The 15072-nt window shown below is 36.2% G+C and overlaps 1 protein-coding gene across 6 annotated transcripts in view; it reads right to left on the bottom strand.

Annotated features, from left to right (window-relative positions):
* Positions 1 to 15072, bottom strand: part of SMARCA2 (SWI/SNF related BAF chromatin remodeling complex subunit ATPase 2) — a 119513-nt gene that overhangs the window by 17028 nt on the left and 87413 nt on the right. For all 6 annotated transcript variants that reach the window (XM_076363408.1, XM_076363411.1, XM_076363407.1 and 3 more), the window contains one exon: positions 2046 to 2263. In XM_076363408.1, the coding sequence (XP_076219523.1) occupies positions 2046 to 2263 (218 nt within the window). The remainder of the gene's footprint in view (positions 1 to 2045; positions 2264 to 15072) is intronic.

Genomic DNA, 15072 nt, shown 5'->3' with positions numbered 1-15072 from the left:
AAGATGATTTCAGGCATTCAAATACTAAATACATGAAAACCATTCTTTTTCCCCAGATGAAGCTCATGGCCTACTTTTCTTCCAATTAACCTGTCCCTCTATACTTGCCCCAATTGCCTTCACACACACAAAAGCCCAGAGCTGAACAAACAGGAACCCCCTACAAAGCTGAAGGGTTCCAATGCCTAAAACCCACTTAATTCTAAAGCTGAAAATCCTGAAAGTGCTCATCGAACTCTAGAACAACCTCAACCCCAAAGATTTTAAGATACTAAAGTTTCCTGATGCCTAAATTTGCAATTCTGTTCTGTCCCAGCTTTCATAGGATTGGGTGGTTTGATGCTAGCTCACAAAAAAAATCAGAATACAGGAACTTGGAACTCTTCTGCAGAGCTTGTTGCACTGAAGAGCTCCGTTTAACAGGCATTTTTAATTCCTAACAGAATAGAGCTCCACACACTTTTTAAAGTGGGAACCAATTCTGTCTTGCATAAATGTGGGCTCCTGGGAGAGGGAATAGTATGCCTTGTCACTGCGTAATAGCACAGTGGTTAACTTGTTTGACAGATCAGATACGAACTTCCTGGGGGACAAGTGACAGGCAAAAGTCTTTAACTTCCCCAGTAACTAGCAGTTACTACCAGTAGCTATCCCCTACTGGAGGCTAGCAGAAGCAACTTTGCTTGCTATTTTAAAAATGAGAAGTAGGTGCCCTGATCAGAAGTGCTTGGCTTAGGAGAAGGCTCAAGGACAGGGATCCAAAATGAAGAGAGGCTTCCTTGCAGCCCTAAATGGAATACCTGAACTTTAAACACTTCTCCCTTCTCAGCTATTCTGTTAGTTGAGAGTCACAGCAAGCTGAATACACTGAGACTGTAGTCAGCTTCCTGCTTATCATGTTCATTGCTGTGAATCCTGGTCTGATGCAATAAACTTTTCGATGTACTCTAGAGAGAGCCCACAGATCACAGAATGCTTCATTTCAACATTTACATGCCAAAAAAGTCAGGCATCACAGCTCTGCGTGCTTCACCAGATACCGCCCAAGTTAACCTTGTACTGGCAGACCCAAAACTGTAGCTGCAAAAAAGGAAGAAGTGCAGCTTGCCATTTGAAATCACAAAGTTGTTTACATGCAAAAATTATGTTGTTACACTTGCGCGGGTCACCTAACACAAACACGTCTTTTCCCTGAATGCATTTAATATTCATTTAGCTTATAATTGCTCCTTATATGATTTAAGTAATTCCATGTACAGTAAAGAAGCGGTAAGCACACAAGAAGGCTTTACTGATTTTTGGCAAATAGAAGTTGAGTTAAAAAATACAACTTCCTCAAACAAGTATGATTCAAAGAGGTTATTAACTAATTCTCAATTTCTTCCTCATGAAGCATAGATGATTTTCAGTTTGAAAACCTGCAAAACAGAAGTCTTCAAATGACATCTCAGATCAGAAGTGATATTTTTTCCTGAGGTCCAGCTATTTAGCATTTTGTTATGCTGAAGATAGGGATTTCTTGATAAACATGCTTCCACCTCAGGTGCGGGCAACATATTATGATTAGTATTTTTACAGTTTTTCCTTTGGCAGCTCAGAGGCTCATGATATGAGCCCTACATTTTTTGGGCAGTCTTTCAGGGCATGGTGAGACCCATGTTAACTTATATTAATAAATCTGTAGCCACGTATTTGAAAAGATTAATCTTAACACACACTGCACCACTAAACTGAAGGAAAATCCAGCTCAAGCTAAATGTTCTTAAGTACACCTACTGAGCAGAATGACTTCATTTCTAAGGAGGAGCTCTATGCCTACTTCTTGTATTCGTGTTTCAACAGTGTCCTATCAGATGGGTCTTCAAAAAACCTTCTACAAAGAGTGACATTTACAGGATCAGGCCCTAAGTGAAATTACTTTTCAGAAATGCTGTGTCAGCAAATCCTTCTAAAGACAAAAATGAAGCCATTAAAAAACTTAGAGAGAGATATCAACAGAGAGGGAGAAAGCACATGCAACAGAGAGAGACCGTCTCCGAGCTCACCTATCTTTGTAGTTTATCACAGTATCAATGATAGCATTCATTTGTTTTGTCAGTTTGGGTGGGTTGGGTGACAACTTCTCTGCAGGAGGTCTGCCTCTTCTTTTCTTTGCTTTCTCTCCATCCTCCTTCCCAGAATCTTTATCCACATTTCTTCGTCTCTTCCGTTTTTTAAGCCGCACTTCCTCTTCCATTTCTTCCAAATTGCCGTCTTCAATTGCCTGACAACCATGGGTTCAAAAAGTATGATTAAACAAAAGAGGTATTGCAAAGGTAAGTAACAAACTGTAAAAACAAAAACGCAACCCCACAGGATGCAGAGAATTCAACTCAAAATGTTCACCTTATTTATAAACAAGAGTATAATAAGAAATTGACTTACTAGCAATCAAAGAAACACTAAATATTAATTTGTTCTAAGAATCCCACTATCATCTAAATAGATGCGTGTTTATCTGAACCTTTAATTCCACACCAACTCACAGTTTCACACACAATAATGGCCTGTGGTACTGTGTCAGTAAGTGTACAACAAACATTCATTTGTTCATTTCAGTGGCAGTACTGGCTTATGTAGCCCCATGCAAAACAGACTTTATGATATTGCAGGTTTTCCAACAGGACAGTCTAAACTGCGCTCAGCTCCCAAAGCCAGATCACACACAGTTCTTTGTGCACACGAACAACACACAGGTACTTTATGCAGTCACACAGATACTTTATGCAGTAATGACTCAACTTCTCTTCCAAATAGTTTAAGCAACTTCCAAATCGCCTAAGTGTTAAAACCATCTCTAAAATCTATCATTTTCTTCTAGAATAGTAACCAACAGATAGGCAGAAGCACTGACAGTACCGTGTTTTACTGTAAAAAGCACTCATAACATGGGATGCTAAAAAAACCCAAAAAAAACCCCAAAAACCCAAACCAACCCCACACACAGTCACAAACGATGAACACCAGTTTCAATTACCTGGATGTATGCTTTTAACCAGACCCAGCAGCACTATGCAGAGGGATAAAAAAATCACTACAAAAAAACAAACTAGGAATAAAGGGAAACTGTTCACACACTGACTATCAGACCCATGTGATAAAGCAAGAAGCTGAACTTTCCTTGATTTGGGAAAGCCAACAAAAGAAAAGAAATAAAAATACCGGGTCATAAGAGAACTGAAATTAAAAACAAAAAAAATACGAAAAAAATCTTAAAACTAGGCTTTCTGATTAATGCTTTCTCAGAACATAACTGATGTTGATACTTGTCCCTTTTGCCTCTCAATATTGCCTTGAGTACATGCAAATGCTAATCAATCCTTTCTCGTAGCTGAAAGAGCTCTAATCAGAAGGCAATTACCTTCATTTCTCCACAGCACCAAACATGGCTAATATTTATGATCATGTGAGCATAACAATCAATATAAAAAGAGTGATTACAGCCCAGACATAATTTTTCTCAATTGTGTACAATGTCTCTTGGAAAACGTTTTGTGAACAAAACCTGATGCACAACACAAAACAACCTGGCATGTTAAAAACACCAGTGGGATTTCGAAATCTGTTTCCTATGCATCCTCCGATGTGCAAATCCACACAACAAACACGAATGCAGAATCCTGAGGGACAGCCTGAAGCTAGGCCTTAATAATCAAAAGACAATTTACATCATGCTTCCACAGCGTTCAGATAACCACTATGAAGGAGGCTTGAGATCTGATGAGTTAGGAAGAAAAAAGAAGGAAGAAAAAAAAAAATCTGCACACAAATTCATTAATATTCATTTGGCTAAAGCAGGACACCCACTATAAACCACTGCAGCTAACGAAGATTAAGAAAAGGAAATTTCTCTGCATATCTTGGAAGCTAGAAAAGCTAATAATAAATACAGCATGCAAGGCTGTCAACAGTTAATGTCATTGCTCTCCTTAAACACTCAGTTGTACACTGAAATACGGAGAACACCGACTTTTGATGTGTTACACACCTACACATGCCTGTGATGTAGTTCTACTGAATCTTCAAGACGGCAATGAAAAAGGATATTTACCTTACCACTATCAGCAGGCCGGCTATCGGAAATCACAGTTAGTGGGGATAAAATTAACAAGCCAGCAAAGCAGCGAGCTGCTAGTCTCTTCATCAGCTGATCAGGAAAAAAAAGAGAGCTGGGGAAAGGCTATGTTTTCATATACAAGTAATTTTATTTTACTGAAAATTTAATACTGAAAGGATTGAGGATACTCAAATCTGCTGTTTCATTCTACCTACTACAAGGCCCCAAGCCTTCCTCCTTCAGCCTGCTTTAATACTGACAACTACTTATCATATTTTTCCCCTTATTATTCTAGGCATCCAAATTAGATTTTTAGCTGGGCAGTTACAGATTCTTGTTAGCATTTTAATTATAATAGCACAATTAGACAATTTCATGTATGGTTTTAAAACTGAAATAGGTTGCATGCATTTTAAAGATGCATTTATTACAGAAAATGTACTCCTATTGCTCCGCAGTGAACAGATCAGGTTTTGGTTATTGAAACTGATAAAAAAGTCTATTCTGCTTTACAAGAAACTGAAAAAACAAACCAAGTTATCATTTTGTTAACTTTGGTAACATTTTGTTGTCCTTTAGAAAACTGGTATTCACTTAACTAAAATATATTTGTATTTTTGTTTGCTTGACAAATTTTCTACCACCAAAAAAATAACAGTGGTGTTGTCATAACAGAGTTTACTAACATCTCATTTTAGAATTCTGCATAAAATTCTTGCTTGAAGTAGGTAATATTTTGGAAAAAAAAATCAGAACAAAGAGAAAAGATAGAAGTAAAAAGATTTTTTTAATATTACATATAGCAATGTAGTAAAGACAAAAAATAAAAATAACACTCAAGTAAACTAACATATACTCTTGCACTCTTAAAATTAGTGACTATCAGATAGCAAATTAATTCTTAGCATACTACAGATCTGCAAACAAATATTAAACTGTCTACTTAGCTAGTAATATATCAATCGATTAATATACCCAGCTTTCAAAATTCATACGCATTAATGTAAACTCGGACAGTTTTCCTTAATTTAAGACTTTAGTGACACCACTTGAAAATCAGTGTGACAATACCAGCAGTCCAAAAATGTTGTTATTGTGACTCCTGACATTAGTTCTCAAGTGGCAAATTTATATTTTGTATATAAAAAATATTTAAAACTAAACCTGTACGATTCATGCTGCCTTAAAAGATGGCTTAAAAGTGTATCACATAAATCAATTATCAGTGGAGATATTAATGCTCTGTGCATATGTCTACACATATGATCCATGCACGTGTGTATGAGCAACAAAATATTTATTAAACTAATTCATCTGAGCTCTTTGTTAGAAAAGCTTACTATTCTAGGGCTGAAGTGCCACACCAAAGAGAATGCCTTTCCAAACCTTTACCAGTACGATAATGACACAAATCCCAGAGAGAAATCTCCAGTTCCTGACAGATGTGCGAGGGTGCAAGATAGCACAGACATCTCCCATGCTCAAATGCCTCTGGATTAGTGAGGTGAACAGCAAGGGAGTCAAGGAAAATAGTACACAAATAAAAATTTAACACTTTCCTTCCCTTAAGGAAACAGGACAAAAGAGTACAATAAAGTTTGGAGACTTCATTTTTTGAAAGCAAGCTGTGAAAATTCAGTGTCAAATTCTGCAAAGGGTTGGGCACCTCATGAAAGGCAGAGACACCAGTGGAAGTGTGAGGACCCAATGTTAAGGCCAGTACTGACAGAATCTTCCTGCTTTTCTGAATCTTATTGCTGTATCCTGGTCCACGTACACAAAACAATTTCCTTGCTAAAGAGCTAAGAGCAAGCAGGCTTCTCAGGGCACCATAATTTTAAGCAAGAGCATACTCACCATGGATTAAAGAAACCAAACTGCCTTCCTCCGAAAGAAGCACCCCCCAAAAAAAAAACCCAAAAGTGAATTTTTCAGAAGGCAAGAAGAAGTTACTTCTGAGACATTTTCCTCTTCATAAAGGAAAATAGCTGTTTTGAGGTGGAAGTATTCTTAATGAGCCTGAATACAGCTACACCAGCACCACAGAAACAAAGTAAAGATCAAATGGAAACTGTTTTGTTTCTCCATTTGAAGAGCAGGACATTATGGATGTATTCTTAACTTCTTCTCCAGAGCATGACACAGCACCACGACTGAACACCTCTTCAGTTGAGAATTATGGATCCAAATAAGCACTAAGAGCTACAGCTCTGAGTTTTGTTTCACAACTGCCTTCTGCAAATCAACAATTATGTTAGTCATATTAGTTTTAAATTCGTTTTACAGGAATCAAGTAACACAAGTCTGGTCACACAGTGAATCAATGGAGGTGCTCAGCATAAAATCAGTTTTGGTGTCTAAGGCCTGTCTCTAATATTTAGATGACACAACATTGTAAGACATAGTTATTTTTCCTTTGATTGGAGGTAACTACAGTATTGTTATGAGAAAGTGGAGGCATAGCGAAAGCCATTGCTACTACTTATAGTCAAAGAAACTGTACGCACAAAACAAAAATGGTACGAAGCTATGTAATAAATCTACTTGATAATGCTGAAAATATGTTCAGATTAAATGGGAAATGGGCACAGGACACGAGAACTCTTCCTGCGTCCCTCTCTTATTTTATCTTAACGGAATGAACATTAAGATAGCTTGCCCCCTTTCCTTCAGACATCAATGACCTTGTGTCTCTCCAACCTCCAAAGTTAGAAGAGAGCTCCTGTGACTAACATTACCATGTGAACAGATTTGCTAGCATGCTAATTAAACTCCATGTTTCCATAGAAAAAGTCTTTATGTTCACCTATGAACAGAAAAAAAAGTCAGCTTCCCAGCTCCCTGAACATAAATAATAACCCAATCATGCAAAGTTGCCAAAAGAAAGAGCTTTTCCGGGAACAACAAATAACTTACCTGGGCATTGTACTGACTACTGGTCAAGAGGCACTAAGCTTAAGGGCTGTTAAGCCCTTAAAACCAAAAAACGTCAGTAATGCAGTAATGAACAATAGATGACTGCTTTGAAAATGAAGTTCCCATTTACCAATTTGGAAGAGAAGAAAGAAGTAAAAGAACCCTACAGAAGGCTAATAACAAACACTGAAAGCACTAAAATGTCATCTACCTGCCCCTACCAATTTCTCTCTTCAGCATAATCCTTCAAGTCCTATGATGATATTCCAAGAGAAATTCCACTAACAACTGATGAAGACTTCAACTTTCCAACCTGAAGATCATCATCTCCAAAAGATCTCTTCAAAATCCAGTTCTCCTGCTTAGCTTCTCAACAGTGACATTCCTGATATCTGGGACTGTTTCTAATTTCCACACATTGGAATTATTTCTTGGCTCTCTACAGCAAGTTCCCTTACATTGTAACTAATTATCTCTTGCTATGCTACAGTATAGAGGTCAGTATACTACAGATAAAGACTGTGAAGAAGAACGCCGTAATACTTGACAATTAGATAAAAGGGCATAAGATACACTATCAACAGTGCAATGACTAAATACCTGAAGATAATTATAAGGATTGATGAAGTTATTTTAACTGAATTTCCTCTCCTCGATGGATAGTATTGCACAACAGATTTACCAGACTAGTTTTTCTGTGACTAAACTAAAACAGAGTATAGATTAAAATCTGCCAAAGGCAGAATTAGTGAAGAATTCGTGAATGCATCCAGTTTTTCCTTGCTTTCACTGCTGACTCATTCTCCTCCACATAAGGAATATTCCAAAAAGTCTCCATCCAGCACTTAAGTAGAAATGAAAGTATCGGGGGTTTTTAAAAACGCAAACAAAATACAATTATTGCAAAAACACATAACTTGTAATAAATAGTCTTCTCAGATATGCTGAACTTCCACAAAATAAGGAAACTGAGTCCTTCAGCCATATTTTCATCAGTCAGGGTCTGCATCTTCACATTGCTGAAACTTGGGGTTTTTTTGAGAAGCGGGAGAAGGTAGATTGTTTTCTGGCTTGCATTTGAAAATTATTAATAGTTGCTTAAGTATTTGCATTGAAACTGCAGCTGCCTATTTTTAATTACACATTAAGGAAAACAATTATAAATAGTTTTTTCTTGCATTTTGATTTAAAGACTGATGCCAAAAAGACCTGATAGAACCATGTAAGAACATACTTACCTTTAAAGAGAAATGGTCTCAACCAAAGCAACAGAGCGTAACATTAAAAAAAAAAAAGGTATCTATTTAAAATACTTATAGGATCAAAGTTTTTATCTTCAGTGTTTTCTTTCTGGTCTGAGAAAAATATTTCAGATAAAATATCCTAATATTTAATCTTAATGTAAAATATCCTAATGCTTAAACTTAATCTTTAATGTGACAATTACTAAGTAAAGCATCACGCAGAGCCAGCACCGATAAACTTGCTCCAAGTTATGGCAAACTACATTGGCAAGGACATAAATATTCTTCTGTTCAAAAGTGAAATCTGGTTAAGAAAAAGTATAAATCAATAATTAGTCTCATTCCTCCCTCCCCCAAAAGGCAAACAATTATTTTAAATGGAACCACGCAAACTGATTTTGTACCTATGAGCTTTTCATAAACTTTGGGGACAGAGAGACTGAAGAGCACAGTAATTACTGATGATACCAGGACCCACAGCCCGCTCAGGGAGCACAAAGAAAGTGCTCCATTAGGGGGAAGGAATTGGGTGATAAAAAGGAACCACTGTATCATGCTGACTATGAAGATGCTTTGCTTAACCAATTAGAGCATTGAGAAAATACATACTCACTGTAATAAGACACTGAATGTGGAACTACCAAAAATGGTCACTATTCTGTGGTCTACAATTACTCAGCCACACTCTTAAAAGATCTACAGAACTATCTCTAATTGTCTTCCTCAGTTTTCAAAATTAAGTGTGATTTATCCCTCCCATTTGACATACAGTTGTACTTTATGTCTCGTTAAGAAGATTTAATTTGAACAGCCTCTTGACCAAGCCAACCTAACCAAGGAGGGTTGGGCAGGCAGCTGAAAGAGAGGAAAAAAAAATCCAAAAAAATTCTATACCAGAAACTATTGATATCAACCTCTTACTCTTTCTCACTGAACTGTTTTGTTGTGGTGGGTTTTTTTTGTTTGTTTGGTTGTTTTTTTCCAAATCTTCTCCCCTTCTTTTTAGAAAGCTTGATCACCTGCTGAACAACTCTTGTCACTTGGAGTAATAGCCTGTTTCTAAACACAGTGAAACAAACTCTCTCATTCAAGACTGGAGGACAATATAACATGGACTTGTGAAATATTGCGCATGAAAGTTGCCAGATGATAAACAAACATATTCTGAAAGGGATGTTATAATAGCAGTTCTGAACTAGATGGTATCCTGCATATTTCCGATTGCCTTCAGATTGCTCAGAACCTTACAGCATATTGATGACTCAAGGAGTAAACATTGTTAACACATTGGCATTGGAAACAGTTGCAGGTATCTTTGGAAGTATAATTGGAAGTAAAATTTACAGACTGAATGAGATGTAACTAACTTAAGAAAGACACTACAAGACTATCGCTTATGAAAATACTGCAGGGAAATTCATGGGGGAAAATAATAATAATCTTTACAGACACACAGTTGTAAAGGAATACACTTAATGTGACCAAAACTATCTTTCAAGACTGATTTAGCTGAATTAACTTTAGTTTGCAATTGTAACTTCAAATAACTAAATTACAACAAAACAGGAAGTAACTATGATTAAGCCATGGTGTGTATTTTTTTAAAGTTAATATGATATAAATTTTTATATACATGCTTTTTAAATTGTCTGGAGAAAATGATCAATTATTTAATGTGCATACATGAAGATAATAGTTGATATAACTGAGATGCATAAAAATGGCAATTGACTTTTGTACATTCGCTTTTGTCTACAAGATTTATAAATAACACTATTAAGTCATGAGTTGCCATACTTTTTCTTCTGTACAGAAGGTCCTGATTTCTTCAAGTCTCCCTTGCCAAAAGTGCATCACTTCAAAAAACAAAGATGAAGAATTATAAGAACCTTTCAACAAGCTTGATAAGGACAGCAGAGGTCTGGGGTTTTTTGATGACTGCAGGTGCCAAAGGCTTGCTGAAGTAAAATGGATGAGCAGGAAATCCAAGAAAACCTCTGACAGGAACTCAAGTAGGAAGCATTTTATTCACACTAATCACAGAAAAGTCCTGTTTAGCAAAGAGGGCTCTGGCTGCCAACAAGTCTTCCTTGGTACCTGCTGCAGTCTTTCCATTTGTGAATGATCTATTACACGCGATTTTCACCAGCACAGAAAAACAGCTTATGGAAGATACATGTTTCCTGGCTTCAGATTCACCAGCAATCCATCTTGAAGTAAAATCTAACATGACAGAGATGCCTCATTTTTTCCCCTTTATCTTGTTCAGTATGACAGAGATGCATAAGTTTGTTGAATAGACAGGATTCTGGAGCATTTAGTGACTGGTTTTTTCAGTGAGGAAGAGTGGAAGGGGAAGGTTTTCTTCCTTTTTTATTTTTATCAGCATTTTCTCCCTGACTTACCCAGAATTCTGACTCAGGAAAGCCTATTTCAGCAGTGTAGAGGACAGTATACTGACAAAGGTATTGTGAGATAATGTGTATTCCAGTTATGCTTTTTTTCTTGACCAAGTACATTATCTTCCCTAGGAGAGGGGGCAAGGAAAATTGCATGCATGAGAAAATTACCTTTTCTGAGGGGTGCCAGGGGGAGGTGGGGGAGATTACTTTTCTCACTTTTTCCTAAATTCTTTTAAAATAACAAGCATGGAATTTAGTCAACAGCATAACACTTTCGTGTCCTACAACAGGAGATGTTGTAGTTTCCTTGGCATCTCACAGTTTAGAAGGAAAGTAAAAATGAGGTTTTTATGGCTTAGTTTGTACTGTGGATTTTGCTTCCAAATCTTCCTTCTTTGGTCTAAAATAATTTTTTTACTGGAGGGATATATCATTCTATTGTCCCTCTGAGATTAATTTTTTCTTCCATTTTTGATGATTTGCTGAAGTTGATTAATTAGTTTAGAACTTATCAACAAAGTTTAAGACAATTTAGTAGTATTTCTAGTAACAGCTACATTCTGTTCAGGCTCACAGACAAATGTCACAGAGCAGGAGGAAACAAGCTGCAGTGAAGTCATGAAGATACTCAACAATAAAGACCAGATCCCAAATCAAGGAAAAACAGGCATTCTACAACATTCCAAGGATTTACTGTCTCCCAGTCAGACAAGACACTGTTTATTTTAAAAGGGAGAACATGAATACAAAAAACAATCAGAAACACATTTATATAAGACCACTAATAAACAGTTATGTAGGATGGCTTCTCCTCCCAGTCTTGAGACAAGTATTTCCTGTTGCTGTTCACCCTGTCTTTCACAAAATACTGTTGCAGTTGCCAAAGGCCTCTGGTTTCTTAGTACCATACTATTAATTTATCTTTTTTCCTCCAATAATAGGGCTGTTTTTATGGATGCTTACCTTTTTTATGGACATTATATTCTTCTGTTGTGGAAAAAGGTAAGAAATCTTAACTTTGTAATGTTATATGTCCTGGCAGACTGGCAGTGCGACTAATGTTTTGCAGCTCATAATGCTGAGAACTAAAGACAAACCCCTCACATTTGATTTTGTTCCCTATGAAAAAATTCTCAAAATTCAACCCTTCAGAATGGGAATTTATGGATTACTTTTTAATTTATTTTAAAAAACTTTCCAGGGCTTAGCCTTTCTTTATTCAAAGAATATTGCCTCCCTTTTCTTCTGAGACACTACTAATTATATCAGAAAGATACCTGGTATAAAACCAGGGTTTATACCCTCACTAGATCAGTTCTTTGGAAAGAAACAGCAGTCTTGGCTCTTTCTGGGACCGCATTTGCTTCCAGTGAACCTTGCTAACATTTGCAGTGACAGATAAAACTTTTCTATGGTAAAAATAACTTTGAAAATTCTAAGCACTGGATAAAGGTAAGTAGACAGGACCAACTCTAGTTCTGCAACATGCCTAACAGCAGGATACCATATCCTAGTAGAAAGTTTCCTATGAAGAACAAGCTGCCTTTTCTTCTACTATGGAAACAACACAGCTGAGGACTATAACACAAAGGGATGATTAGCAGATTTCCAGTGGGAAATCACTCATTTTGAGCCAAATCTCTAGCCTTAGAATAAGTGAATTATTTGGCTTTCAAGTGAACAGATATCCAGCGATGCCTTCTAATTGCTCAGAAAAATATTGAAAGTGTTTTCTCTTTTTCATCAACAGACTAACAGACCAACAAAAGGTTTCTATTTTACAGGTGAGCGTAAATTTTATTCATGCCATGAAACATTACTGTTCTTAATGATGCAACATGAGAAGCTTATAGTACAAAGCTTAAACTGGCACTTTTATGCATGTCAAAGTAAACTCAGCTTCTGCCAATAGTCATACCATTAAGTATTTTCTTTCATATGTTCTCCTTGTCCCCGATATTTAAGTATATTCACACATTCTCAAACAGACATTTTTTATTCCAAGTTTAAAATGCAGAAGATAACCAAATGGGAGCCAAATGGAGAAAATAAATTCAAAACAAAACAGATAAAATATCTTGCATAAAACAAACATAATGGAAAAAAAAGAACAGCTTTCAGACTGTAGTTTCATTATTTTTCAGTGGATGTTCATAGGACCTCTTGTATCTACTTATTTGCAGAAAACAGCTTAAGGATTTTTCCAATAGCATGGGAAATTGTTTGTAGAGATCTATCACTATTAATGCAGGTCCTTTGAGGCAATTAAGAATGGGAAGCATGCAATGTTAAGAGAGTATGATATGAGAAAATGTATGTCAAGAGATTAGACTACTCACTTCCTATGCTGACAGAGGAAAAAATTCTACTTATAGAAATAAGACTATGTTTAAAGAATAAACAGTAGGAGGTAGCCCTTTAAGACCATTCCAATATAGTTCTTTAATAACTTTGCAGAATTTGGAGGAAGAGAGCATGAAATGAAACTAAGTCAAACTTCGGACAACTTGCTGAGGAAAGCTAAGTTATATGTATCTTTTATGTATTTTATACCAAAACAGTATTTTGTGAGGCTAACTTCTAGCAGTGGTGCAGTTAGTTCCATGTTTTCAGGATGCTTCTAAAGCTGCAGTTATCAGACTGTGGCAGGACTTACAGTAGAGCTTGACCCTTTAATATGCATATCACAGCCTAAAAGTAGAACTCTAACATGAACAGTATCTGTCTAGAAGGCCTTTTTGGTCTTCTGGGATAAATTGCAATGCAAATCACAGTCTGACAGGCAAAAACTGTTACCTAAGCAAAGGCTAACTGAAGAATACAAAGAAGATTCCCAGAAAGGCAATGAGGCTTAAGAGGAAGCGAAGTTTCTCAACAGAATAATGTATAGTATAAGTGCGTATCTGAAAAACTAAAGCAAGGCTGTAAGCAGCAACAAAGTCCTATGGTTCTGAGTTTGAAAGCCAGCTAAAAATATTTTGTTACATTGTCAGATGCAACTGAAAAGAATATGTAATGGATAGCCATTAAACTGTAATTTTTAACACTCTAAACTCGACAATTTCAGAGTACAGGATGAAATTACAGGGTTACGATTACTGGAAAACTTTTATAAGATTTTCCTTTTTTAAAGTTAAAACTCCATTGCTAGAGTAAGGAAATACACCATTCTACTCATCAGGCAGAGTACTTCAAGACGACTCAGGAAGCTAACTGCCTAAGGCCTTCCACTCACAACATGCCTAAGGATAGGCTGAGTAATTTTTTAGAAGTTCACTCTGAAACTTTCCTGTTCTTCCATATTTGCTAAGTTAGTACTTCCATACTTGTTTACATACAAGAAGAGACAAATTGTTTTCATTTAAGCTGCAGGTTTCTATAGAGGCAGCAGAGCTCTGCAAACCTATACTGATCCATCAAAAGGATTACTTTTGCCTGTCATGACTGCTGCATGGAAAACATCAGTGTGAAGCTTCTCATCACCTGCTCAGGTCTGCCTTCAAAAGATGGCACTTTACAATAACGGTCTCTCAATTTGCTCCTGATGATAAGGCAAAATATTAAATGCTTCCCTTTTTGCAGAGTGAATAAACACTTTGCCCACAATACACGCTCGGAATGGTATGGATAACTTCTTACCCATGTTGTAAATGCAAATCAACATAGGAAAACTTATTGCCTCTATTCAAAAGTTTGATAGGTGACAAAAGGTCAGCTACTGCATATAACCTATAATTATTACGTCAACGCATGTCAGAGAACATAACAATGCAGTGGACCCAAGTATTAAAAAGTTTGCTGCTTCTCTTTCTGTTGCCAAATGACCCTAGCAACAGTAATGTTTTAAACTTTTAATGTAGACTTTCTTTTTTTGTCAATTTTGTGAAGTATTTAATGTTTCTGTTTCAGTTTTGGAAGTTGATTTGAATTTTGATCTTCCACATGGAGCGTATTTCAGGCATCTTAACCACAGGGCCTAATTTTTTCATGCAAAATTTTGCACTTGAAACAATAAAAATATAACAAAGCCTGATCATGGCTGCCAAGCTATATAAAATTGGTATGTCAGAAAAGTATAGCTATTTCAAAGAAAATTGAATTTATTTTAGTCTAATATTAACAATACTTCTCACATTTTTTAAAAATACAGAAAGCTGTTTATATGACACTATTATTCTAATGTTTTCTAGGAGAGAATGTATGTACTATTCCAATTGAAACTGTGTTAAGATTTGTTATGGTAATTTACATGTAACATCATATGGACAAAATCACAGACTAAAAAAAAAGAATCCTATGAAAATATGGCAAGTTATTTTACTGATAGGTATTTCTCTGAAACAGCTGTTCAGATTTCCCAACTTGAGGTCTTTCTCACACAAAAACTATTTCTGGAACACTAAAAATTGCCTTA

The sequence above is a fragment of the Aptenodytes patagonicus genome, chromosome Z, assembly GCF_965638725.1.
Source record: "Aptenodytes patagonicus chromosome Z, bAptPat1.pri.cur, whole genome shotgun sequence".
Classification (NCBI taxonomy): Eukaryota; Metazoa; Chordata; class Aves; order Sphenisciformes; family Spheniscidae; genus Aptenodytes; species Aptenodytes patagonicus.
The sequence above is the reverse complement of the archived record's forward strand: the minus strand, read 5'-3'. Positions and strand labels throughout refer to the sequence as shown.